Source organism: Gasterosteus aculeatus, chromosome 14 (assembly GCF_964276395.1).
Source record: "Gasterosteus aculeatus chromosome 14, fGasAcu3.hap1.1, whole genome shotgun sequence".
Classification (NCBI taxonomy): domain Eukaryota; kingdom Metazoa; phylum Chordata; class Actinopteri; order Perciformes; family Gasterosteidae; genus Gasterosteus; species Gasterosteus aculeatus.
The window spans coordinates 2468082-2494379 of record NC_135702.1 but is presented as its reverse complement, the minus strand read 5'-3'; the positions used below and the strand labels follow the sequence as shown (position 1 = coordinate 2494379).

The window sequence follows — 26298 nt, the reverse complement described above, 5'->3', positions numbered from 1 at the left end:
ATAACATTGGGTTTCTTCTTTCCAGTCTTTGTTTCACAACTTGGTAATTTACTTACATTATTAAAAATTTGTGTATGTACTTTAAAACGTTGCTAAAGAACTGCTTTGAATGGAGCACTCAAAAATAAATACATTGCATTTCCAACCTCCAACCCAAGACAAATTGTGGTGAATGTCAACATATACAGGCTAAAAAGAAGGAATATGCAGAATACATTATAATTTATTAATCAATATATAGCACTTGAGTAAATGTACCGATATGTACTAGATATAAATATATACATACATGCATACATTATTTAATAATTTGTAAATACTCACCAAATGCATTCGCTCAGATCAATGACATGAACTGTGCCTATGATTGTGAATAAATAATGTCATTTGCACTAAAAGTCTTAACACTCACATAAAAAGACGTTTCGTCCACCGGTTCAAGTGGAGCGAACGAAATCAAGTCCTCGAGAAGCGTCCTCCTGCACGCAGGTTACCGTTACATCCCGGAGCATCACCGCACGCCATCCAGCGCCACCGCGTCCCAGTGCCCACCGATACTGAACACTAAAACAATTGGTGTCATGCAAAGCGCCGTTAAATGTGTGGCGTTCGTTGGCCGATACGTGCGCGGGTCATTTGCCTTCCCCGCAGGGAAAAATACAAAAGGAGCCAAAATCAATACCGGTAATAAGCCATCAAGCGAACAAAAGAGGTCAGTGCTTCCAGACGGAGACGAATTAGAGCTGGCGTGCTCCACTGCGCGCAGCGGCTCGCCGCCGCCTCCGTCCGGCACCGGGAGGGAAGTTTTACTACACGTCTTCTTTTATGGGACGTCTCCGTGAGCCGACCGACGCTCTGAAGAGACGCCACTATAAAATTAACGTCAAAGACATCGCGTGATCACGGTCAGCGGGCGAGAGGTACAGCTGACACCTCCGACTTCCTTGAGGACGAGACGAGGGAATTCTTGGAAAGTTGACCTTTGGCCCCTCAGATTTGTGTTTCTGGTTCGAAGAGTCAAAAACAACAACAACAACACAGCGTCTGAGATCCTCGGCTTGTTTTCCAGTTATGAAACTACCGGGACCCACAGTGAGAATCCTCCTCTCCTGTGCAATGATGCGTGTTACTCCACCTCGGGGGTCATTTGGAGTAAATCTTGTGTCACCGGTTCCTCTGTGAGGGTGTAAAGTGTTACCTCAGGAGTACCCGCAGTAGACTCAATCTCCCAAAAGGGGAGAGATTTAACTGCTTTTCCCTGTGCATGAGTCACAACGCCCACTACAGACGTCAATGACTCCTCCATCACCGCAGCGAATACCACGGAGGCCTAGAACGATCAGAGCCATCTGCTAAATCAGCACTAATTGCAGATGTTTATCGAGGCTCAGACAAAGAGCTGACAAACGCTTTTCTCTGCTTAGCACCTTCGTAAATTAAAGTCATTTGATTGTAAATTGGACAAAAGGAAAAACGCTAATTTGAAATCGTGACCCACATTTACAATAAGACAATCCGTACCAGTGCTGACAGGAGTTCTTACTCTTACAACAATAAATCTGCACGCTTTGGAAGAGATTAACGAACTGTACCAGATGACGCGGAGCCGTTTGCGATGGCCGTCAGTTTATTCTAATCCCACGTGCACAATTCATTGGCATCGCATTGCAGACGTGTACTTTGGCACTGAAATCAAACGCCTGTGATTTATAACGTGGGACCGGACAGAGACAACAGAGTAGACGAAGACAGATGGGTCAGCAGACTTTTAAGGAAGGTTGATGAGATTACATCATCGCTGCAGGACGACAGTGAGCCAATTCTGATGGATTACCAGTTACTCCTGGTGTTTTATAGATCAGCTATAAGCCATATCCAAGGACACAAATAAAACAAACCCGATCCGAGAAGCTTTTCTTGCTCCAGAGGCAGACGGCTACTGAGAGATACTGTGACTGATTAAGTAACATGTGAGTTACAATAAAATAAACTCCCCGTGAGCTTTAAAAGAACTGCTGATGTGAAGGTCATGATCTATTCGCAGGTTGTTCCTCTTAAACAGTTCAAAATAATCATCAGCTGAGTTTTTTCCGTATGTTTTGCAACACCTTTAAAAGAAGGGGGGTTTTCCCAAATGGAGTTTGGTTTATTTGATATAGCTGCTAGTTCTGGAAAACAAAAAGGATTTGACTTTTTAAGCAAATGAGTAGCAGATGGGGGCGGGGCTTAGCCGAGCCTAAATTAAACCACACTGGTAATTTAGCTGTGATGACCAACAGCATTTACTTGGCATTTGGGTCTCTACTAATATTTACTTTGATTAATAATATTAAAACATCTCAGTTTTCATTTAGAAAAAAGTGGCACAATACAAATGCGATCTAAAGCTTTTATACTTTTTACTTTTTAGATTTGATGGTCTAAAGAAAGATTATCTGAACATCTTGGACTGGTGAAGGGACCCATGTGTGGAGTCTTCAGACAAGATTACCTCTCCTACAGAGGCCTCCTGTCGGGCCACACAGAGGTTCACGAGGTGCAGAGCTCCACAGAGGCGTGACTGTGTCCTGCCTTTTTAATTACGTATTGACAAGACCCCGGGGAGTGACCTCATTTCAATGCTAACCAGTGTTCAGTCGGCCGATGTGGGGCAATAAGCTAGAACGTGATACAAACACACACATATATATATAAACCGTCATCAGAGCGCTCTTGATGATATGTGATTGTATTATAAGCAGCCCACTCGTCAAAATATAATTCCTTCAAGTATTGAAAGTTAAAGCATAATTGGATTAATGTGGCCTTCTAACCTTTGAGAAGAGTGTCCATGTGCATCGACTCCGCCACTGAGGGTCAATCGGCCCCCAACAGAACATAAAGCAAGTCCGTTTAAAGGGATTAAACCCGGCCTGCATCCCCGTGTTTGAAAAACCCAAAGCGAGCGCGTCCCTGAGCGCGTTCTTGGCACCTGCCGAGGATGAAGCCACCCACACTTTGGTAGTGTGGGACGCTGTTGTTCGTGGCTTGACTCTCACGCGAATGATCCGTCATTTTCACACATACGCAAATAGCAGCCCGGGCGTTTTTTCTTTGCCTGGATTCATGCCACTAAACTCCAGCCGCGGATCCCCCACCTGAAGCTCATCCAGAAGACGGAAATGGAAAATCCAGGCGGAACGGTTACACTGTGAACTCCCAACATATCACCATTTGACTTGGTTTTGTGTTTGTTGACTCAGCTGCTGTAGTTGCTGGGCCTCCACAGACACGTAGATGTGCAGTGGGGTCTGCAGTAACCCGACTGCGAGGCGGTTTCTCAGGGCTTCCTGGCAGCTACAGGCTGTCCCGTGATTTAAAGACGAGGTCTTGGAGTAGGACGTTCGAAAGTATGACGACTAAATAAACAGAGGAACTGCAGGTGTTCCTTCTAATCCGCTTTGACTAACCGCCAACAAACCGTCGAGACCAGGCATGCCATCACCATCGCCGCTATGAAGATACATCTCGATCTCGAAAGGGGGGGGGATACATCAGCCATGACAGCACAAGTAAATGTTTAGAATACAGAGGACAGTTAATACTGTCAACAAGGGCAGTGGAGTCTTATTTCAAAAGTGCATGCAATTGTGAGAAAAAACAAGACTGAAGCGTCTACAACCATGCTACCAAGAGGCATGCTAACGTGCTAACAAGAGGCGTGCTACCAAGAGGCATGCTAACGTGCTAACAAGAGGCATGTTAACGTGCTAACAAGAGGCATGCTGATGTGCTAACAAGAGGCATGCTGACATGTTGGTGCGTTTCAGCTTTAATGTTCAGCGTCGTAGTTTCCCCGTGTTAGCATACAGCCGTTGGCAGCAGAGAGGATGCAGCTTTAAAGGTACGTTCCATTGCAACAGAAAATTGGCAAACGTCCCCCCCTGCTGCCGCCTCTGGAGAAAATGTGATGACAAAGAGTATTCGGATTCATCCCGTGGGCACCATGAATATAAAAAGGCAGACGAAAACTCAACACGTCATCCACCATCCTCCCCTAAAATAGCCCGACTGCGCTCCTTCCTGCACAGCACCTCACTTTAAATGAATGCGCCTCATTAACTTTAACGTCAGTCTCCAGCCACAATCTTTCAAACAGACACATATCTGAGGAGTGAGACGAGCCGCTCGCATCGTGTATTCAACACGGTGACATCATCAGACCTCAGCTGTTAGTATGACCGAGTAGAGCGTTGCCTGCTTGACCTGAATCACTAAGAAGATCATAAAACTGAGCCGTTTATCAGGGGAAACAACTAATTCTGGCAAGCGAAGACTGAAAGTATTGTTGAGGATACCCTGTGTGCACTAAACAAACAGACGGACGCTGAGATGTAAAATGGCTTGTAAATGTTTAATGAGGAATGGAAATGGGTTTCATGAAGCACCGTTTTGGTGGGAAACTACATTTCAGTTCCTATTCAATATAAGAAGGAATTGAAAATGAGGTGTATTAAAAAAGTAATGTTTCTCCAAACATTTTGGGGTATTTCTGGAGATCATAGTGCATGGTTAGCATATTCTCAGTGTGACCTGACCGGAAACAGAAGGACAAGTGTAGATTTTCAGCCAGAAGTTCAGTGATCTCCTCGTACAGAGGAGGAATTTTAGGTGCTAAAACTACATTTTACAAAATATTTCCACCTTATGCATCAATGCAGGTGCAACTCATACCGTAATACAAGAAACAAAAGCCATGCAATGGACGCACAATTTATCTAAAAATAACACTGACGGAACGGCCGATCCAAACAACAGTCAACATCCTCCCGACAGAAAGGACCACAGTGGAAAACATCTGTGTAGATTCAACTGTGTGTTTATCTCCTGCTCCGCCGTGACGGCCTGTTTTAAGAGAGGAGCTCTACAAGAAAACAAGAACAGGGAGAGACAAAAAAGAAGAAACCTTTAGGAGAACGGAGGAGGGATCGCTCTACGAGGATGGACAGAAGTGAAACAGATGTGTAGAGAATGAAGAACATAACAGAGCTTCCGGAGAGAAGCCTTTGTATCTCAACTTGCATTCTCTGTAGCGACCAGCAGGGGGCGACTCCTTTTATCCCATGAGAGTCTATGAGAAAATGACTACTTCGCTCAAACAGACCATGACGCGGTGGATGCTTTAGGGCGGGGCTTACTTTGATTGACAGGTGTATAGAACTACTGTATGCAGCTTCTCCACATCACTCCGAAAGCAACAAATTGATCTCCAATTATATAACGTTAAATACTTGATCATCTCAAATTAACTTAATTTGGCCGGGCTCCATTAAAAGAATAAATGGACACCCACAAAAAAAGTACTTATCTTGATGAAGTGACGCAGTTCAGCTCCAGGTGTCCGCTTCAACATGGTGTCCGGTAGCAGCGATGCTACTAGCTAGCTCAGGCTAACGACCAACGGGCGGAGGGAAAATACGGGAGCCGGCGGCGCGCAGACGCGGTTATTCCGTCTTCATAACGGTCCTTCAAAGGTGTCTGAGGCGTTTGCTCTCGAGTTTAACTGTTTTATGAAACATGTATTCGAGGTAGCGGAAGCTGCGCGTCTCCTCCGGTGACACAACGCGCGGCAACAGGTGAGGCTTCAATTAGCCGCGCCGCGGAGAAGGGGGCGCTCGATTTTGAGAGGCGGAACGTGGAGTTCGGAGTCACGTGGGGGATACGCTAGCACCGCACTGACGTTTTTCTTTTTTGTAAAATAATAATAATGTAATATATATAAAACATATTTCTATAATAATGAGAATAAACGCTAAATAAATTAAAATTTAAATAAAATATTCTGCTTTCTGAAGCAGTTAAATAAATGAATGTTGACAGTTACAACTTACAACACTTACTATCTTTCCCACACATGGCATTTTTATGTTTTCTTTGAGTCAGCGTGTCTTTTAACCACCACCTTGTAATTATTTTACATCTGCAGATCTTATCATGAATACAATCTTCAGAAGTTGTCCAAATTTTGTTGTCAAAAACAAAGAGGTCATGGGAAAAGGTTTCTCACTCTCAGCTGAAAACATAGTGTTGTTTTGGGGCCCAAACTGCCCACTCTATCATTCCAGTAAATCAAAGGGCTTTTATTTTTTTAAATTGCAGATTAATCTAAATGACTCTGGACAGAGTAACTGCACTCAGATGCTGTTCATTTGGTGCCTTCCTGTGGGCACAGATGGAAAGTAACTGTGTACAACTTCGAGGTACTTTAGTTGATCCAATATTTCACCAAAGCAGCCGAGGATTAAAGATACACAAAAATAAATACCCATTTGTGTGACAGAAATGTTTTTTCCATTGTGCTGACGAGGGTCCGTTTCGATGCTTCAAGTACATTCAGCTGATAATACTTATAAATATTTAAATCAAGCTTTCTACAGAGAAATACATTGAAATTACTCAACAAGCTGAAACCAGCAAACTTTATTACATACTGCATGTCCTCTTTAAACCATAACACATCAATATTATCAACGCCAGAATATATATGTATGTATATATGGCATTGATTTCAAGGTACATAAATCATAATGAAATACCCTGTTTGTACAAACAACCGATACAAAGTGCACAAATAAAGTTGTTTCAAGTCGACTGCGTCACATTTACAGAACTGCTGTTTTGCGTTTAGAAAATAAAATAAATCTATGAAAGCTTACATTCAAAAACCTCATGGGGCGGTAATTGTTTTTTCAGAGAGGCGGTGACCCATGCATCTTATTAAAACGTAACACATATTTAAATATAAATATATTTGGCACCATATTTTAGCATAGAACATGAATATGACTTTTGAACGCAGTATAGTTAGTACACAGAGGTAATATTTGATTTTGGCACGATACAAGACCACTTTAAAAAATCACCCTAGTTATTACATGCTGTAACCATCATCACTGAAAAGTAGATTTTCGCTAAGAATAGAAACCACGCTTATAGCGCGAGTTCCTCACCATCAAAAACGTCTCTCTAAAACCTCACTTTTACCTCATGAATAAAAACTATGCTCAAAGCCGAGGGAATTTCTTCCCTTTGAAAAGTTCGGAATCGGAAGCAGTTCTTCGGCGCCGCGACGAGTGATGTGAACAAACAAGTCGAGTGCGACTTCTGTAAACTCTTAAAGCTGCCACGCTGTCGTCAAATCATAGCCGGCGTGATCATATAAATATAAATATTGCACTCAGAAAAGCAGAAAAAGTCCTTACTGCACAAAGGGGGGGTGGGGGGTCGGGGGTCCTGGCCTGTTCGAACCATCTTGACAAACAAAAGGCTGGTATATAGATATAGAATTAATAAGGTATTCAGTAATACTATGTTTATTATAACATCTCGCGTATATTAACATCGATATATAGACTATTTCAACATTATGATATGAAAGATACATATTTATAAATTGCTATGAATATAGGCGGCTGCTGCTGTTGAACAGACGCAGCGCCAGATATAACATAATAACTATTCTATGGTTATTTTGGTCCGAGCAAATCCCAAATAAACGCTTTGACACGTGGCCCCGTGGGTGGGGGGGAGCGGGGGAGGGGGGGGTGGGTGGGGTCACCCGGCCAAACTCCATAGTGAACGATGGACTGAAGCCTCCCATGCACAGAGAGGTTTCAATACAGGCCGAGACGGTCTCCAAACAGGCCAGCGGGGAACCTTAAAGGACCTCAGCATGCATGCTAAGTGAGCACAGCAATCTCTGGTGGACACGCGGAAGAGTTACACGTTGTGATGTGGATGCATGTGCAGGGAGAACACGCTGAAGAGTTAACTGGGGGGGGGGGGGGGGGTCTGAACGTTACTTCCATCTGCAGTAAACTACGTCAATCAATTGTGACGTAGTGTCACCATCACCTCAAACTAACGCACACACACGCACATCTAGATCCAATCTGAAGAGCAGCAGAAACACACACACACACACTCGTGTGGAACAGAAAAGCGTGACCGCGGCGTTCCCGTGTGGACCTCGTGTCTGTGGTGGGGGCACAGTACTATGTGTTGAGATGCGAGCTGGAGAGCGCGTCCCGCCAAGTGGGACCAAACTCCAGCCATGTGATGTTTTTTTGCAAGAGTTTTAATGCCTCGCGTTTGACCGGCAAGCTGCCCTGACTCCTTGGTAACTCCACTGTATCTTCCACAGATGTACCAAACCACCAATCAGAACCACCAGAAGCAGTTTAAAAAAAAGCCCTGACAGGAACAAATACGCGACACTGACGTTACATGTTAAAAAGTAGCCTGGCTCCAAAGGCGTGCAGGCAATGTCCACCATCACGGATGGCTAATTCACTTCAACAGGTTCAACAGCAGACGGGGAAGCTTTCGTAAAGCTCGGTCGGAAATGAGGAGCCATTTTATACTTAAAACGCCAGCGGCATGCCCAAAGAAATCAAATGAAAAGGGCAAAGAAATGCCTGAAATCTTATTCATAACATAACTCCACGTTTGTCTATGCAAATTCACTCAACACTGGAATTGAGAAGCTCACAATATCCACAATCTGCAAGGAAAACAAAGGCTGCAGGGACGCTCTAACTCTACTATAAGTCATCAGAATGATCACATCAAACATCTGTAATCTACAACCCGGTTCTCACAATCATCCCTTCAAAAGTAGGGGATTCAAAGGAGATGCTGACTCGCTCTTTTTCGTCAACTTTGACCTCTCTCACCTCGCTGCGCCGGTGCTCCTTTTTTAATCCTTTTAAGAAAAAGTAACGGATGAAACGTACTGTGCGCAACTGAAGCAGAACTCTGTGACGCCTTTAGGAAGAAAAGGAGAAGAGGCAAAACGGCTCTTCGCACCCCGGAATGCACGGCCACGCGCGGCGGTTCTCGCAGAAGTACGACGATGGCGGTGACGGCGGCCGGACGCAGCGGCCACACTGCGGCGGGCCCTTAAAGGACCACGATTGAGCCCAATGAAGCTTGATATTGGGGAGAAGAAGGAGGGTGAAGTGGGTGGGAGGGAGGGGGGCGTGGCGGTCGTCTAGAGGCCCGTGAGGTCCACGATGGCCTTGATGAAGATGGTGTCGTCGCGGATGTACGAGTTCTTGGCGTCCAGCTTGGAGAGCGGGCAGAAGAGCGGGCAGCCGCTGGCGATGTTCATCTCGCTCACCGGCCGCTGGAAGGAGGAGGAGGTGACGTCGGGCCGGAAGGCGTCGATGATGTGCTCCCGGTTGCTCTGGTCCAGCAGCATCAGGGTCACCTGAGGGGGGGGGAGGGGACACAGACCCCCGATGGGGAGGCGGCGTTGGAACGGCGACCACCACGTTTGTCGCCTCCGCGCCCCTGAATCTACGACGGGACTGAACGTACCTTCTGGTTGAAAGGCCACTTGAGCAGCGCGTCGCTGAGCCCCCTCATCACCACAAAGAACAGGGACAAGTGGCTGCCGCGCCCCGTCCCGTCTCCGTTCAGGTAGATGCGCAGACACATCTTATAGCCGTACTTACTGGTGTAGAAGGCTGGAGGGGAAGCAGGGGAAGCTTTATTAATAATAATAATAATAATAATTTTAGTTTTTCTATGACTTCCTAACTGTGTCAAAGGACCACGTCACCTGGCGAAAACATGGCGGGGGCTCGACCCGCGATCGCATCCTGCCTCTTTTTGGCGAAATCCGAGATCCGCCAGACGAAGACGCCGTCGAAGGTGGTGGCGGACATCTCCCTCAGGCGGCCCTCCATCTCCGCCACCGTCAGGTCCTTCAGCCCCACCGTCCTCTCCAGCTGTCGCACCTGCACAACCGGCGCACACTGTGCTCTCAACTCAACTCGTCAAATACACAGTCAACATCTGCCACATGCGACTGAAAGATGCTTCAAATAATAACTTCCTCATATATATATATATATATATATATATATTATTTTTTATGGCCGTTTATTCGTGATCTGTCTGTCAGCTGCAGCCCCGACCTTGTTGCTCAGCGCCTCGATCTTGTCCTGGTCCAGTTTGTGCTGCCGGTTGCTGGCCTCCATGGCGGTGGCGAACCTCTCCACCTCTCTGTTCAGCACACACACCACGTTCTCGAAGGTGCCGGCTTTGACCTCCAGCTCCGTGCACCTGCGACCCAGCTCCGCCACTTTGGTCTTCTCGCTGTGCAGCTGCAGCTCCAGCGCCGCGCCCACCGAGCTGGGCAGAGGCGTGAAGGAGGTGGACACGGACAGGGCGGGGGCCAGAGCGGGCGGCGGCGGGAGCGGGGCGGAGGCCGGCGGGCCGGCGGGGCCGGAGCTGGAGGATGAGGATGAGGAGGCGGCGGCGGCTCCCTGCACGGGAGGCCCAGAGGAGGTGGTGCTGAGCTGGGAGACTCTGGCCTCCAGCTCCCGCAGGGCCTGTTGGAGCTCCAGCAGCTTGTGGCCGGCGAGTTCCAGTCCCTGCGGCTGCAGGCCCTCCATGCTCACCTTCATGCCCATGATGTAGTGCAGCAGCAGGTTGAGGTGCTCGTAGGCGAAGGCGCGCTCGTGGTCGTGGATCTTTTCCTTCTCCACCTGCGGGGAAGGAGCGAGACGGGCGGTCAATGAAACGGAAACTAAATGCTTAAGGGTGAAAGTCATTGGGCGGCAAAAGAAAATGTAAATGTTCTGAAAGATGGTGACTTTTGAAGAAGAGGACACTCGGGCCACTCACAGACATATCACATCCCACGACGTGGAATCGACACGGAGTTCTGAATTTGCTGCAGAACTTAATATGGTCCACATACTGAAAAATACAACAATCGTTATTTGCAAAAACATTGACAGACATGTGAAGATTCTCTGTAAGGATGGCAAAATGTTCCCCACAAAAATACCCACCAAAGTGGATTTCTATTATAAACTTGTTTCATATTTTCATACAAAAATACCACATTTATAACAAGCAGCGAAACGTGTTGAAATCTTTTGTAATCTCTCCACCTGGACAGAATATCCCTACATGCACACTGAGGCAGTAAATAGCCTGGGGTGGTCTCGTCTACACACTCACCTTTTCTCTGGGTATTTTCTTCTTGGCGCAGCCTTCACAGATCATCGGGTACTTGGGGCAGATCTCATCGTGGGCCTGGAGTTTAAAGTATAAAAAAAAAACAGCAGTGTTGCTTTTTAAGACGGGCGGAGACGAGCCTCAGCGGCTCAGGCCGCGCCGACTTTAAATAAACCATTGCCGACCTTGATGTTTTTGAAGTGGAACGGCTCCTTGCAGTACTTGCAGTTGAGCGTTCTCTCCGGGCACTCGCGCTCGTTGTGGCGCTCCTGTTCGTTGAAGCGGATTCGCTCTTTGCAGGAAGGGCACGGGATGATCATGAACTCACACTTCCCCTCGTGGGTCAGCTGGGGAGGAAATGAATGAACAAAAAGCTTCAAAAAGCACCGAGAAGGACAAAGCAAAGACAAATACTATGGAGAACAACGCTCACCTCGTAGTCTTTAATGCTGCCCTTCCACGAGCAATGTTCATGGATGCAAACGGCCGAAAGGTTTTCCACTTCCCGGCGCACGGCGTTGTCAGGAAAAGCCTGAAAAAACAAGCCAAAACAAAAGGTTACGGCTTATTTTTTTTCTGCTCCTGGTCGGAGATGTCGGCTTGGAGCGAGACGGACGGGTTCATTCTCCAAACAAAATGGATCAAAATGTATTTATACTCACACATCCTGGTTTCAGAATGGATGTAGGATCCTCAAAGAGATCCTCTTTGATGCAGGCGCTGCATTTCTGAGGTCCATTGCTGCAATAATAAAATAAATGAGCAATTACACAGTGATTTAGAGGAACATTCAATAGTTTTTACTCCACTACATGTTGTAGTTATTCAGATTCACACTAAATGTATTTAGCTCATAAGTTGTTTTACTATTATTTTTAATATTGCTACTTTCCCCTCAAGTAAATAATCAGGGTACTTTTAGTAACTGCTGATACTCGCAAAAATACAACTACATATTAAACATCCTTACTTTGTTGTCATTGAGTGTATTTTCCATACTTTTATGAGAATAAAAGTGTAAATACGCACTGTGATATTACTATTTTTACTGCAGATACCCCCTAAAACCACATAACCCCTCTGAAATGCCCCCCCCCCGGCCTCCCCTCACCTCACGGTCCTGTTGAAGCAGTACGAGCAGAAGCGATGGCCGCACTGTGCCTGGAACGGCCTCCTGAGGATGTTGTGGCAGCAGTTGCACAGGTGTTTGTCCTCCAGCTGGTTGCCCAGGATCTTCTTGGGGAAGCCGGGCTTGTTGCTCTCCATGGAGGAGGGGGGGGACGGCTCCTGCGTGGCCATGGTGTCTTGTTTCACACGTCACACCTGGAGGGACACGGAGAGGACTTCATCTCGATGCAACAGTCGAGAGGAAATGAGTATTTCCTGTCTGTTTTTTTAATTTTTTAGCACTGACAGCTTTTAAAAAAACGGCAGCTTCTGAAAGCCGATCCTGCCTTAATACCCCCTCCCTGCCCCTGCCCCTCCCTCACTGCTTCCTTCCTCCCTCCTCCTCATCACAGGCCAGCTGGAAGGCCCACACCTTTTGTTTACATTTCGGGTATGCATCCTGCCTCCTTCCTGGGGCCCGACCCCCCCCCTCCTGCCCCCCACAAAAAAGCAACAACGTCCCAACAAATAGTCCGCCCAGCCTGCCCAGCAACGAGGCCGCCCGACACATCCGCCGTCGCTCCTCCGCGCTCCTCCTCCCTCCCCTCCTTGTTGCTAAGCTATCAGCATCCTTCTGGTCAGAAGTGGTACCCAGCGCGCCGCCACGCCCCTTTCAAACCCCGACGCCCCGGCAGGCAGGAAGCGAGGAAATTAAACATGAAAAAAAGGCTTATGTTGAAATGGCTAGTTTGCACTTACCAGCGTTTTATTTTGGGTTGTTTTTTTTTTCCAGTCTAAGCTGTCATCGCGCGCAGAGGCGGCGGGTCGCAGGTAGTCGCTCGCGCACCTTGCCGATGTCACCTGTGGTCTCGCGGCCCGGCTGGAAGGTGTCCTCCTCAGCCCGAGCCACATAATACAGACGCGCTGCCCCGGACGCGACGGCTGTTATTGTCCAATATCGCCATTGCACTCCCAGGCTGGCCGATGACGTCACGCGGAGGGCCGCGCGTGCCATTGGTTGAAAACCCCAAAGAGTGGGCGGGCTCTCTTTGACGTGAAATAAACATCCAGATAACGCTCCCTCTTTTCTCCCTCTTCCAAATGAATGTTCCTGATTTAATGAAACTATTCAGCTTTTGCCTGCAGCCCTCCGCAAATGTTAATTGATATGCATTTATTCATGTGTGTGTTGGTGTAATTTATATTAAATATAAATATATTTATATTAAATATAGACACACGCATTTATTCATGTGTGTTGTTACATATTTGAAATATTTTTTTAATATATATATAAAAGTGTGTGCATATATATATATATATATATATATATATATATATATATATATAGTGTGTGCTTTTATATATAAGTGTGTGCCTATATTTATATATAATAAATGGCTCAAATAAAATATATATATATAAATATAGGCACACACTTTTATGTATGAGTCACAGACACATAAATAAATGTGTGCTTGCATTAACATTCATTAGTGTGCGTTCAAACTCCCACATTCACTCTGACAGAAAGTGTATCACAGACGTTTATTGAAACCAGTTAAAGGCGGTTTGTGATCTAGATGTAAACAAAGCACAATCCTTTTCTTCTCCTTGCTCCTGAAATGATTGAGAGGTCTGTTGCTACACACTCGACAAAAAGAAGTTTCTGTTGAAAAGCACAGGACGATGAATTTTAAACTATCAGCTACTGAGACGCTCTGAAATAAACTAAGAGGATCAAACTAAAATTTACATGGTTAAAAAAACCATTTAAAATAAAAAACAACTATCACACGTTTCACCTAAGAAACTTCTACTCACACAAGCAGCTCACTTTCTATCTTCTGCTACAACACCCTGTAACAGGAAGTTGTCTTGAAATGTCATTCAAAGATATTGTACTATCATCCATATCGGAGTGATTTTTACACATGATATAAATATAATAGAATTGACCTTTTAAGACATGTTTGGAAAACATGGAAATGTGACCTTTGGACCTTAAAAAAAACCCACGTTGTGAAATACAAAATAAAAGGTCCCCTGATAAATACTGCACACATGCCTAGAGGTCCTCCTCACCAACGCGTGGACCCAGTTAACGCTTGCGCACAACATTGTGTTTTAAAAAAGTAATAAAATAGTCCTGAGTGGAACGAGGAATGAAGCTATTATTGCACAAAGTTAAAGTTCAATCTGTTTTAAGAAAGCTTTCTGAATCAGCCGGCCACCAAACGTGATCTCTGCTGATCTTCAGTGATAAACCAACATCTCTATCAGGAAAGAACAGACGGACACACGTCTTCTTTCAGGTCTCTTCAAGTAGCTTCCGAAGGTTTCTTTGAATCTAGGATTTAGAAAGAAAAACATTATAAAACAGCTCACATCAGTTTAGTGTAGAGTTCCGAATTTAGTTTCTTGCCGAGAGTTGGACGAGGAGATCAACACGACTCCCGCATCTGTCATCTGACACGGGATTAGCTTAGCTTAGCACAATGACTGATGACTTTACAAACTCTCTGGCACGCAATCGGTGAGGTACAATCCATGTTTTAAATATGGAGCAAGTAACACGGGCGAGTTACTGAAGTTGCACAAACCGTTTCTAGCTTGAGCAAGTTGGAGGACAGCTCTCCGTAGATCTCAGCGTTCACGTCCTCCGGAGGCCGCTGGCCCACCGCGTCCCTGCAACACGCACCAGAATCATTCACCCAAACCAATGTGAGACGTGGGTTGGGAAAAAAAAAGAAACGGGCCCGAGTGCATTGGTCCAACGTCCAGGTGGCCGTGACGCCTGCATCGCCGCGGTAACGGTCCGGCTCTTACGCGCCACGGACGTGCCGGCCCACAGAGACCAGGGAGTTCAGCCGGTGCTCCAGAGCCACGATCTTGAAAGCCATGTAACAGGAGGACAGGACGAGGACAGCGACCCTGTGAGGAGGCGAGACAGACACAGTCAGGACCACCGTAACAACTGTAACAACCGTAACGACGGTCGCCTGGTATCCATGGTGACCACGTCTACTGACAGAAACAAATAGAGGAGGAGGATGGCTTGCAGGGACGCTGGCTGCGAGGATTTGTCTTTGAGCTTCGTGGACCCTGCGAAGGGAAAATAAAGCAATATTCACTTGGAAATAGAAGAATAGAAGTAACGCAACTTAAAAAAAGGAGTATTTTTACATTTTTGGGGAAATATACCTCATGCATTTATCTCGCGTCTGTACAGTAAACCATTAAACTCCAGGAGACAGTTAGCGTAGCTTAGCATAAAGACCGGAAACGCGGGGATTGCGTGTAAACTTCTCATCATATTATTGACAACTAAAGATAATATATTTTTTGCCATTTATTTAAGTTATTTTCATCTATCATACTCCCTCCAATAAACAGGTTATCTTGTAATGACGCCTGGCAGAATCAGGCTAGCGGTTTGCTCCTGTTTCCAGTCATTATGCTAAGCTAAGCTAATCAGCTGTAGCTGGCACAGGCACGAGAGTGGTCTCCTTCTTTTCATGTAACGCTCAGCAGGACAGCAAATAAAGAGTATTCTCCATTATTACTGATGTGTTCGATCTGTATTTCCTCCTCAAAGGTAAGAAGCACCAAACTACCGTTGTTCAGGGCGGCTCCGTGTTTTTGGCTCGGAGTCTGAAGGTGAACGTCGGCGTGGACCGACACCTCGGCGCTCTTCACGGCACTCAGAAACGTGTCCGGGAAGTCTGCTCAAACACAATAAAAAGAGAACCCGTGACTGCGGCGCCCTGAGTCAATACTACTACGTTTACGTTTTAGCGGGTCGCCTGCGGGACGACCAAGTCTTAAGATGTCGTTCATCGTGCGAAGGGATAAAACCATGTGAAACCACGTGTTATAACACAAATAAAAGCCTCCGCGGCTCAAGTTTCACTCGGCTTCCCTCCAGCTATTTGTAAACCAAAGACTGTCCGAGCCACAGCGACACCCGACACCCAGAAGGGAGGGAACCGAACGCAGTTAAATGGAAAGAAGCGAGTGCGGTAGAATGAAGTATGTGTAGGGAACACGTGAGGACGGAAGAAAACGCACCAGATATTTTGTCATAATCTGGAGTCCGAGAGCCGGAGCTGCTGCTCTCCATCATCTCCTGTCGCCTCTGCTGCACCACTCCACCCAGGTGGGAGAAGTCTGCAGAAAAGTCCTGCGGTGCACACACAAAAACCAATGCAAAATGTAGGATGGGTGCCACACACCGAGGAGGTATTGTGCAACATGAGAACAAGGTTGTTTGCTAATACACAATGTGCATCCTGACTGACCAAAGGAAGCGACGTGGGGCATTTCCCCCTGAAGCTGTTCTCACAGGAGGAAATAAAGGAGCTGCTACAAGTCTTATCCACCTGGAAGGACACACATCAGCACGGAGAAGAAAACGTATTTATTTAAGGAGCACTAAAGGTTTCGCCGTTTCTGGTCTTCACAACCTGTTGAGGGAAACATCTGCCGGGTCAGCTGACAATCGCTCCACTATTTTCACCAGCTGGTCTGCTGTTTATTTTAAATGCAAGCGTGTTATTGATTTGATCTTTTGCTGGACCGTAAAATATCATAAAATGGTGCAAAACAGCGCATGACATCTTCTTAGAGGCCGAGGTGACGTCTTCAAACAGCATTTGGGGGAGAAAATCAGTCCTTTGATTGACACTGTTTCTCTCATCAATAACAACAATGAAGAATCTAAACCGAAACCATTGAGTTCTATCAGGACAAATAAAACAGAAAAGGGTCACTTACGTCCAGGTGAATGCAGATGGAATTCAGGAGTTTGTAGGTGTTGTTTCGTGAGAGGAAGGAAACAAACACATGCTGGAAAAACAGTATTTTCTCATTACAATCAAGTGACTACGTCATAAACGCTGAGCATGTGAACCTGCGTCTCCTCACCTGATCACTCATGGTTTCGATCACCAGCGCGTTCGGCACCAGCAGCGCCGTTTTCGTTTTCTTGATGAAGGTCACGGACGCCGCTGGGATGGAAATCTGGAATAAAAATATATCTTTATCTTCTTTTTTTTGTTGTTGTTTTTTTTTAAACCACGCGAAGCGCCGCGTAGTCGATGGGCGGGTTGCCGCGGTGACCGCTGTCCCAGCGCACCTTGGTATCTCTGCCGAAGACTTTGGAGTGGAAACAGATCCAGTTGTCGGAGACGAACATTTTTCCCTGGTACAAGATGTCTCTCTGCAGGGCGCAGGTGTAGCCTGGTGACACAAACAGCGCCTTCAGCGTCGCCACGGTAACAGCGCAGGCCGGAGCAGCGTTTAAACAAAACACTCACTTTGCTTGAGGAGCTCCTCTCGTCTGACCTCCTTGAACAACTTGTGATACTGGCCGTTGGTCTTCGATAACTACAACAACAACAAAAAAATGTGGGTTTGTTTTGTCGAGCAAGAGTGTGAGAGTGTGTTTGTCGTGTGTTGTGTTCGGACGTGGCCGTACGTGAGTGTGCTGGGATTTTTTCCTCTCGACCTTCGGACTCGGCAGCGGAGACGGTCGCTCGGCCGGTCTGGTTCTGACGGAGAGAGAGAGAGAGGGAGAGAGAGAGAAGGTGAGCCTCAGGGTTAAAGAACGCGAAGACGTCCTTCGTGTGACGGCGAGACGCCGGAGCAGCAGACGGGTCCGTAAACACCAGTCGGTCACGCGGGTGTGATTACAGAGCCGGTACGACTACTTCAGGGAAAACAATCCGGGTTTACACCAAATGTCTCTTCTATTGGTTAGATGTCTCCAAAACTATCATTTAAGTTTTTTACAATTTAAATAAATTTGAATTTATCAGCGTAATTGTTTAATTACTATTTTATTTATGTGTGAAATGACACAGTTGATAACAACGAAGCAAAGACAAGAAAGTTTGAATTTAGTTTGAAGTAGCGTTATTTTTCAGGCCACAGCTATTGTTTTGATTTTAAAAGGTCAATGCGCAACTTTAGTTTTTCTTAATAAGAAACTAGTGTGTAATGTTGTGAGTCTGTCCCTATTTATACTATTTTATTCTTGTACAACTTCAATGGGAAAAACAAAATAACAATAAATAAATAGAAAGTAAAAGAAAACTATAGTCATTTTTTAAATAATGACTCAATCACCGATGAATCGACGGTTATTCTACAGCCATCAGTAACCTTCCTCACCTCATGCCGCCTGGTTTCCTGAGGCCCTCCGGGGGGTCCGCCGCTGTGTCCAGACACAGCTGCAGGCCTCCAGGTGAGCCCCCCCGCCTCCTGTGCCTCCTCTCCCCCCCGGGATCCGCCTCCGACCTGCGGACGTCACACGTTCAGTCCGCGGAGCGTAGCGTTGTGGGGGATAAAACAGACCCATCGGCCCGCGGTCATATGACACGATTCTCCCCGCGCCACGTACGCGCCGCGCGCCGCGCTCCGCGGACAGCGGCGCGCGGCGCGCGTTATTGCCACGAAACAAACAAAAGCGCGACTTAAAAATGCAAATGAACCCGAGGTGCACGAGGCCTGGAGGGCCGGAGCCAGGGGCCCTTCGCTCTCCATCTTATCCGCACTTACCGGTTCCCTCGGGAGTCCCTGTTGGGGAGCTGCTCCGGGGCGGGGAGCGGGGTCACCGGTCGGTCCGCCTGCTCGGTCATCAGCACCATGTTGGGGTATAGTTCATATTCCACGCGGCTCCATCCGACACGACACAGAAGCTTCCCAGGAAGCCTTCGACAAAGAAAGTTTTCTTTCCCCCTTTTTTTTTTTTTTTTTTCTTTGGGAAGCTCCGAGCAGAGGAGGAGCCGGGAAAATGGGAGGAGGGAACAGCGGGGGAGCGCGAGCAGGGAACAAGAGTCTGGGTCGTTTTTATAAACATTGTAGAGGAACCTTATCTGCTTGTAACTAAAATACAGAGAAAAAAACTCTTTGCGTAAATTTCTTTTTAAAAAGTCCAAAACTTTTGGAGTTGCTGGTTCCAAACTGCCTCGTTGTCCCGCGTTAACGCTCCACCTGCGGGGGTCTACCGGCGGGGGGCAGCAGAGACCAGGTGAGCTCTGCTTTCAGGTATTTTAAAGGTTTCACGGTGTAAAAAAACCCAAATACAACTTAATTCAAACTACAAAGTTATAATCAGCAAAAGTACCGCACTTGGGTACTTTTTATAGGGATTGTACTTAATTAACTGTCTCCTGCTTTATACTTTTACTTCACTACATCTCAGAGAGAGAAATATTGTACTTTTTACCCCATTATATTAATTGTTACTTTGGAGCTTCAAATGAAAAGCTATAACAAAAAAATGATGGTGTATTATTAATATACAGCTACACATGCACCAGCAGTGAGTAAAACATCAATGCATCAATAACAATCATTACATAATATAATATATATCAATCCGTAATAACTACTATTATTTTACAAAAATGGTAATGCTTTTACTTAAAAGTATTTTTTACAGAGTGATGCGACTACTCAATGGAATTATTTTGAGTACTTCTTTCATCACTGTACTTGAGATCAGTTTTTTAGGTTTTCACTTACAGTTAAAGATGTAATTGATCATTTTCACTTTTGTTTGTTTTTTGTTTTTCTTGAAGCTAAAGGAGTTTTTACAGTCAGAACAGTTTGATTGTAGAAACGGCCAAATGTCAAAGACATCGACACATGTGTTATTCAGATGATGTGGCACATCTGTATGACCTCATAGGCTACGCGTGTCTCGGCTGTACTTCCTGTCTTTGACCTCCAGGCGTCGCTGTCGCAGCATGTAACGAAAAAAACTCAGCCTCTGGGAGGAAAACACTTCATATTATACGACAGGCACAGCCGGCAATTCAGGCTAGCAGCTAGTTAGCCTGCCATTGATCGTGGCTGACAGGGAACACACAGGGTCAGAGGTCAGAGAGCTGACAGAGGACTCGGTTACAAACAGCCAGCTTGTTCACAGCCGAGACAGAGCTGAGAGACACGAGAGAGTTTGTTGAAATGTGAAGCGTTGATGTAAAGCTGCATAAATACAACATGTTTTTCATAATTATTCTAATTCGCCGATTATAATTACAGTCAAAACACTCGTTACTGTTTGAATTAAATATGAATGTTCAACTGATCGTGGTAAATGTCAAAATAAAAGTTTAAATGCACCACAAAGGGAATCAAGTTTTCTGCCACTACCAACAGTGTTAATAGAGCAGGGGAGGTTAGCTTAGCTTAGCATAAAGACTGGAATCCGGGGGAAACACCTAGCCAGGACAAGAAGTTTAATCCACCTTTAGTAAAAGTAGAAGTAAAACATTTATACACATTGTATTATAACCCCATTATGGTATTATCAGAATTTTCTATTCAGTAATTACTCAATGTAGAATTTGGCATTTCAATCTGTATGTTGCAGTTCTTATTTTTGTTAGATTTTTTTTTTTAACATACAACAATTTATGTTTTCCAAAATGTTACCTAGAAAGTTAAATGTAATTTGGGTCTAACTAAAAAATAACAACAATCAAGTTTTTTGTCAGTAAAAATAAAAAATAAATAAAATATATTTTCTTTAAGGAGATTTCTCATTTGCTAATATTTAGTCCCAAATTAAGCACTTACACACTTATACACGTTCATTCCTAAGAAACTATTAGCAGATGACAAACCAACATACTAAAGATGCTGCCAAACACATTCATCTGTAAAATCAGGAATCAGGATCAGGAATCAGGAATCAGGAAACATTTATTAGCCAAAATATGTCAAACATACAAGGAATTTGTCTTGGCGGTTGGTGCGCGACAGTAGACAGACAAGACAACAGTGCACAGGTAATAAAATAAAGTGGAATGAAATGCTAATGCAATGGGTTAGTAAGAATAAGGCTAAGGCTATGGGTTAGTATAAAACAGGGGAATAAAGTTAAACAAATTTTAAATATTAAAAAGTTGAAAGTTGAAAAATATTAAGCATAAAGTGCACGTAAACACCGGTATCAAACAAACGTAGTGGAGTAAAGAGTGGAACATATTACTATTAAAATGTGATGGCATTAAAACTATAAAGTGCTAATCAACTAGCTTCCCCCCCCCTGCTCCCAGTCTTTATGCTAAGCTAAGCTAACCCTCTCGTGACTGCCTAGGCCTCTCTATTCGGAGCCGGTCGGATATTCCGGCGCAGGAAGACGAAGAGCGAGGCCGACGCGGAGGCAGCAGGGCGCCGCCGCTGTGTGCAGGCAGAGTGCACGAGAGAGAGAAGAAAAATTGGTGCTCGTGACGGGGGGAAGATTGAAGTCCTGTTAAGTGCTCTGCTTGAAAGCATGTCTGGCCTCATTAGCTGTCAGCTGTAACAATGGCGAACTGGCAGTGAAGACAGGTCGGAGTCTGGTGGTCATAAATCACTCCTCGACAGCCGCCCGACAAGCTGGGAACCAGTACACAGGCAACGGGCACCCTCTCGCCCCCTCTCGCCCCTCTCGCCCTCTCAGCCTGTCAAGGCGCCGCGCAGGCACCCTGCGGTCCCATCAGAATCATCAGAAATCACGCGGAGCAAGAACAAGAAAAGGGAAAAAGTCGTGTTTTGTCCGAAGGAAATTGCTTTTATTTCACATGCATGTGCACTCGCACTCACCCCCCCCACCCCCCTCCTTCCTCCTCGCCTGCATGACTGTTTCCATTAGCTAAATGAGTAGTGTGACTTCTGTGTGGAGGAGGTGGAGGTGGAGGAGGTGGGGGGGGGATAAAGAGCAAGGGCAGCAGGTCATTAATCACGGCCCCTGACATGCAGAGCAGGAGGCCAAGGCTCCCCTATGCATACAGCTGCTGGGCCACACTCAATGCACAGTGGTCACCCCCCCCCCACACACACACACACACACACAGACACACTAACACACACAAACACACACTCACAGCGCCTGTGGCTCTCATCTGTCCGACTCCCTCTCCGTTTGTGTCACTCATTCGAGCTGTCAGACGCCACCTCCTCTCGACCAACCGCAGCGCAGGTTTTTATTTCCTTTCACTTTTAGCTCGCGTGGGTGAAGGCAACTTCGTCCCGAACGTGGCGGCTCCGGCGCTTCTCGGGTCCAGATGATGATCTGGGAAAACGACGGAGCGGATCGCGGCGGACTCGGAACGCTCCCCGGGAGATTAGTCCTCGTGGCTTTTCCGGTGATCCCCTGACATTTCCTCCCGCTCCGCCACGAGGTTGACATTTGTGTTTCAAAGTGAAACGTCTCCACGATTCATTGGACGGATTGCCATGAAATTTGCTACGGGACTTTCGTGCCGCCCTCAGCGCGCGGCCTTCGTAGGTCAAAAGGAGGACTGCGTAGCCGGGGAATGTTCTGGGAAAGAGGCCGGGATTTACGGGATTAAAGTCGTCAGTTTACAAGAAATTAAACGCAGAGATTAAAGTCACAAATTCACAAGAAAACCAACTATTATCTTCTCCGAGATAAAAATGGCAGATATATACAAGAAAAGCACAGACGCAAAAAAAAGATGAAATGGCCCTTATATTACCTCCTATTAAATAACTATATCTTTATATAAATAATCAGCTTTATTTGAACATTTGAAAACATACATTTTTCTAATGTTTATCCACGAATATTTGTCCAATACTTTGGTTCATGAACAAATACCATCGATAATAACAATATTCCCATCAACCAAAGCTATATTAAAATAACACATGTTAGCACGCTAACACGCTAATCTAACATCCGCACGTGGGCGCTGCCGTTGTTAGCATTTGGCATTTCTCATTAATCATTTTGGATCTAAACCCGACTCATAATCCAGCGGTTGTGCTTCAGCTTTATTAGTTAAACATCTGGGACAGAGCGAGGTCAACCAGTAAAAGACACTGGGAACTAATTGTCCTGCTCAGAGGGAAGGGTGGAGGTGGTTCTTCACTATTCCCACCCACGTCCCCACCAGCTCGTCCGTCACGACACAACTGCGCTCCCGCTAATCTCTTGGTTTTCTTTACTTTATACGTATGTGTATGTATATATATCTTAAAAGGCCGGGGGTATTGTGGCTGGGGGTGAGGGCCGGGTCGGGTCGGTCCGAGTGAGCCTGACAGCTCCGGTGATTAATGATGACAAAGTGTGGAGCTGCTCCTTCATCACACAACAAGCCTTTAACCTCTCAATCGGCCCGAAACCGGCGCACGGAGAAGAGAAGCAGAAGAAGAAGAGGAACCAGGTGGACGGGCTCCCCGAGACGCCGGAATTGTTTCTTAAAATTAAAATCATCAAGTCGCAAGCCACAAACACGTGGTCTGAATTGTGTCTGTGCGTTAAAAACTGCTCTGCGTTGGTTTTGTCGTCTCTGCGTCTCTTCATCGTCCGAGCGTGAGCTCCAAAAATAAAGAGGACACAGATGTCAGCCGGCTTCACGCTGATGTTTCTAAAGAAAATACAAATAAACACCATAAGAGGGAGCAAACTCTCTTTCATGTGCTTAGTTGAAAGATTGAGATTGACAATATTTCACTGCAGTGTCCACGTGTCCTCGTGCAGCCTTTTCCCGAAGAAAAGTCCGGCAACGTGTGTCGATTTCCGTCGGTTAAATCACAGGAAACAACCACGTTATGATGAGGAAAAGATTTGTCGTCTGGGTTAAAATAACTCCAGATGTCAGATTCTTACGTAAAATATCTTATTCCACCGCGGTTTAAATATTCTTCGATCCTACGTTACTTTTTGAATGAGCCTCTCAGGTATTTCTATTACTTTTACGCGAGTAAAACACCCGCGAGCTGTTGGAGGGAGGTCAGCGGCGTGCGGAGGGCCCCAGCTGGTTTCGATCTGGCTCCCGAGGGCTCCTCGCTCAGTTGTCAGCTCTCATGCATCACAGGCACCGGCGCTCCGCGGAAAAAACGTGCTTTGGCAGCGACCGGCGGAGGCCTGGAGCCCAGCGGGTGCTGCTGGGTTTAGCCGCATGCAGAGGTGGGGGTGGAGGAGGTGGAGGGGCGGTGTGGAGGTGGGGCGGGAAGGGGGAGGGGGGGGTGTTGGTGACACCCGTCCTCTCCCTCCCACATGTGGATCCTCACGGTCACATTCCCTCATTCCTTTGGGGTTTCCGACCTCTCGGTGAATGACAATTGGCAGCCGTGACCCGGGAGGCAGACGCCCCCCGAAACGGAGAGAAAGACCCTCCGAAATACAAACACAAACACACACACACACACAAATGGACGGCAATGGAAAGAAAAGAAAAAAGCACAAAAAGAGGACAAACCAGAATGAGAAAGAGATGCCTGCATGGAAATAAGGAGGCATGATTACTCAAGCTCCGCCATTAAGAAGGAAATGTTGTTTTTCGGGCTGTCAGGATGATTAATGAGGGGCAGAAAATCCACTCAAATGCTGTTGTTTAGTCTAACCAGCAGACCCGATCTGTGCCGCTAACGTGGAGCAGACAGGATGTGTGTGTGTGTGTGTTTTACCAACCCTATGAGGACATCATTCTGATTACAAAGCAACATTGTGGGGACCCGCCCTCAATATGGGGGGAAATGACACGTGCCCATGACGTAAATAATGACATTATTAAGGTATGAAATTAAGGGTACGGTCAGGATCGGCCAAGTTCAGGGTTCTGATTTTGCAGAAGTCGATTGCTATCGAATGTTAGCATGCTTGGCTAAGCCTTCTGTCACACAAGATTAAAAAAAAGATTCATTCTGTTATTACAACATTGAGAAATACAATAGCAGGAAGAACCAGCTCTCTGCAATCGAAGATCAATCATTTTTTCCAGTTTGTTCCGATGGGCCAGAATGACGTGAGAAAGTCCAGATGTTAACCCCAAGAAACCAGGCTGGAAGGCTGATAAGGAATCAGCTTTCAGCAGATGCTTCGTTCCTCGGGACTCGTGATTGATGCTGAATGATGAAACACGGCGTCACCGCCTCTCAAAAGCCTTTCAGAATTAAGAGAGCAGCTGCGAGTTCAGGTGACGTCACGTCGGGACAAATGAGACGGCACATTCGTTTTCTGGCTGATGTGTTTGTTACAGTATGATATACAATCACTGGAGATAAGTAGGTGGCTGCAAATACAATATTATTAACTCAAGAAGTTAAAAATAAAGTTTATGAAACTAACATTTTCATTTTCTACTAATATGCCTTTTTTATTTTTCAGTTCATTGTAATTTGCTTGTTGTTTTCTGCGCTGTGGGATCTAGATGAACGCGCCAGGGAAAAGCAGGTATGTAAACCTTGAGTTTCTTAAAAAACTTTTGGGAGAAATTCAAAGATAGAATATTTAAATGAATGAATTGCATTTTCAAGGAATAAAAAAACATTTAAAAAAACGTAAATGCCTCAATGTAAATGCTAACATTATCTTATAGTTCATAAAAATGTTCCTGGAGAATAAACTTCTTTTAAATTTATAATACAATTTATCACATTTTTACAATCTATCCCGTAAAGTGTGAGTGCCACGAATGTATGACTTCAATAGTTCTTGTTCTTCGAGTCCAACAGCACAAACATACAAATCCATCCCCAAAATATCTCAAAATGATAAAACAGCATTGAGTTTGAGAATACGTGTCACCATTATTAACCAAAAGTGCACCATATTCTATATAAATTTTTTTAGATGTTTGTAGAAAAACAAGGAAATACTGATAAAAACCCAAAAAACACTCGGCTCCCTTCAGCAAAAAGACAAAAAATACATAACCGTCATTTCCATTACTTAACTTTACCGGTTCATTCATCGGGACAAAACACACAACACATTACGTGATGTTTGATCCGCACGGCGCTCCCTGTGATGACGTCACACATCAAGAGACCGTGACTCGTCACTGTGGAGCTTCCTCTGGATTCAAAAGGTGAGCGACAGGCGGCCTCCCTGTCCAACGCGATCCCTCCCGCTTGAGCGCGGTGAAAAACACACAACTTAAATCCATCATCAGATCCGCTAATCAGCTTAAGTGCACAGCGGTGAACGTCGGGGCCTGCGGGAGGATTTGAGGCCCCTGAAACCAGAGCGCCTTCTCTTGTTACAGCTGTGCGTTGATGTAGATTAAACTACACAACAGGATATGAGGGAGTCGCGATGCTGCACACACACATCTGTCAATGACAAGAGGCAAACAGGTGCAGAATAAAACGAGTGAAACGTACGAGAGGAATTATGTTAGAACAGGACTGAAGGAAATGAAGACAACAGAA

General features: G+C 45.7%; 2 protein-coding genes across 2 annotated transcripts in view; both read right to left on the bottom strand.

The window, feature by feature from the left end:
• Nucleotides 1–5634, bottom strand: part of LOC120831560 (tenascin-like) — a 31660-nt gene extending 26026 nt beyond the window's left edge. Inside the window, exon 1 of the mRNA XM_078088820.1 lies at nt 413–5634. The gene's annotated coding sequence lies outside the window, so the exon portion shown is untranslated. The remainder of the gene's footprint in view (nt 1–412) is intronic.
• An 816-nt stretch (nt 5635–6450) lies between these two features.
• LOC120831563 (uncharacterized) lies at nt 6451–18925 on the bottom strand. The gene is made up of 25 exons (XM_078088495.1): nt 18682–18925; nt 18295–18420; nt 17600–17672; nt 17439–17508; nt 17258–17361; nt 17047–17142; nt 16897–16968; nt 16422–16502; nt 16192–16303; nt 15738–15845; nt 15153–15225; nt 14950–15054; nt 14724–14808; nt 14447–14470; nt 12565–12613; nt 12120–12336; nt 11676–11772; nt 11447–11545; nt 11199–11360; nt 11017–11091; nt 10675–10749; nt 9963–10535; nt 9605–9782; nt 9361–9509; nt 6451–9250 (listed from the first exon to the last, which is right to left on the bottom strand). Exons 1-25 carry the CDS (start codon nt 18768–18770, stop codon nt 9032–9034), a joined length of 3111 nt encoding a protein of 1036 aa, XP_077944621.1. The 5' UTR covers nt 18771–18925; the 3' UTR covers nt 6451–9031.
• Between the last annotated feature and the right edge of the window lie 7373 nt (nt 18926–26298).

Bases quoted from the DNA above. Each gene is read 5' to 3' on its own strand.
- LOC120831563 (XM_078088495.1), bottom strand. From the start codon at position 18,770: ATGGTGCTGATGACCGAGCAGGCGGACCGACCGGTGACCCCGCTCCCC. The intron at 14,471-14,723 runs GTTTGTGCAACT...TCTAAATCCTAG, and splicing joins ACTTGCTCAAGCTAGAAACG to ATTCAAAGAAACCTTCGGAA. The intron at 11,092-11,198 runs GTCGGCAATGGT...TTTAAACTCCAG, and splicing joins TCCACTTCAAAAACATCAAG to GCCCACGATGAGATCTGCCC.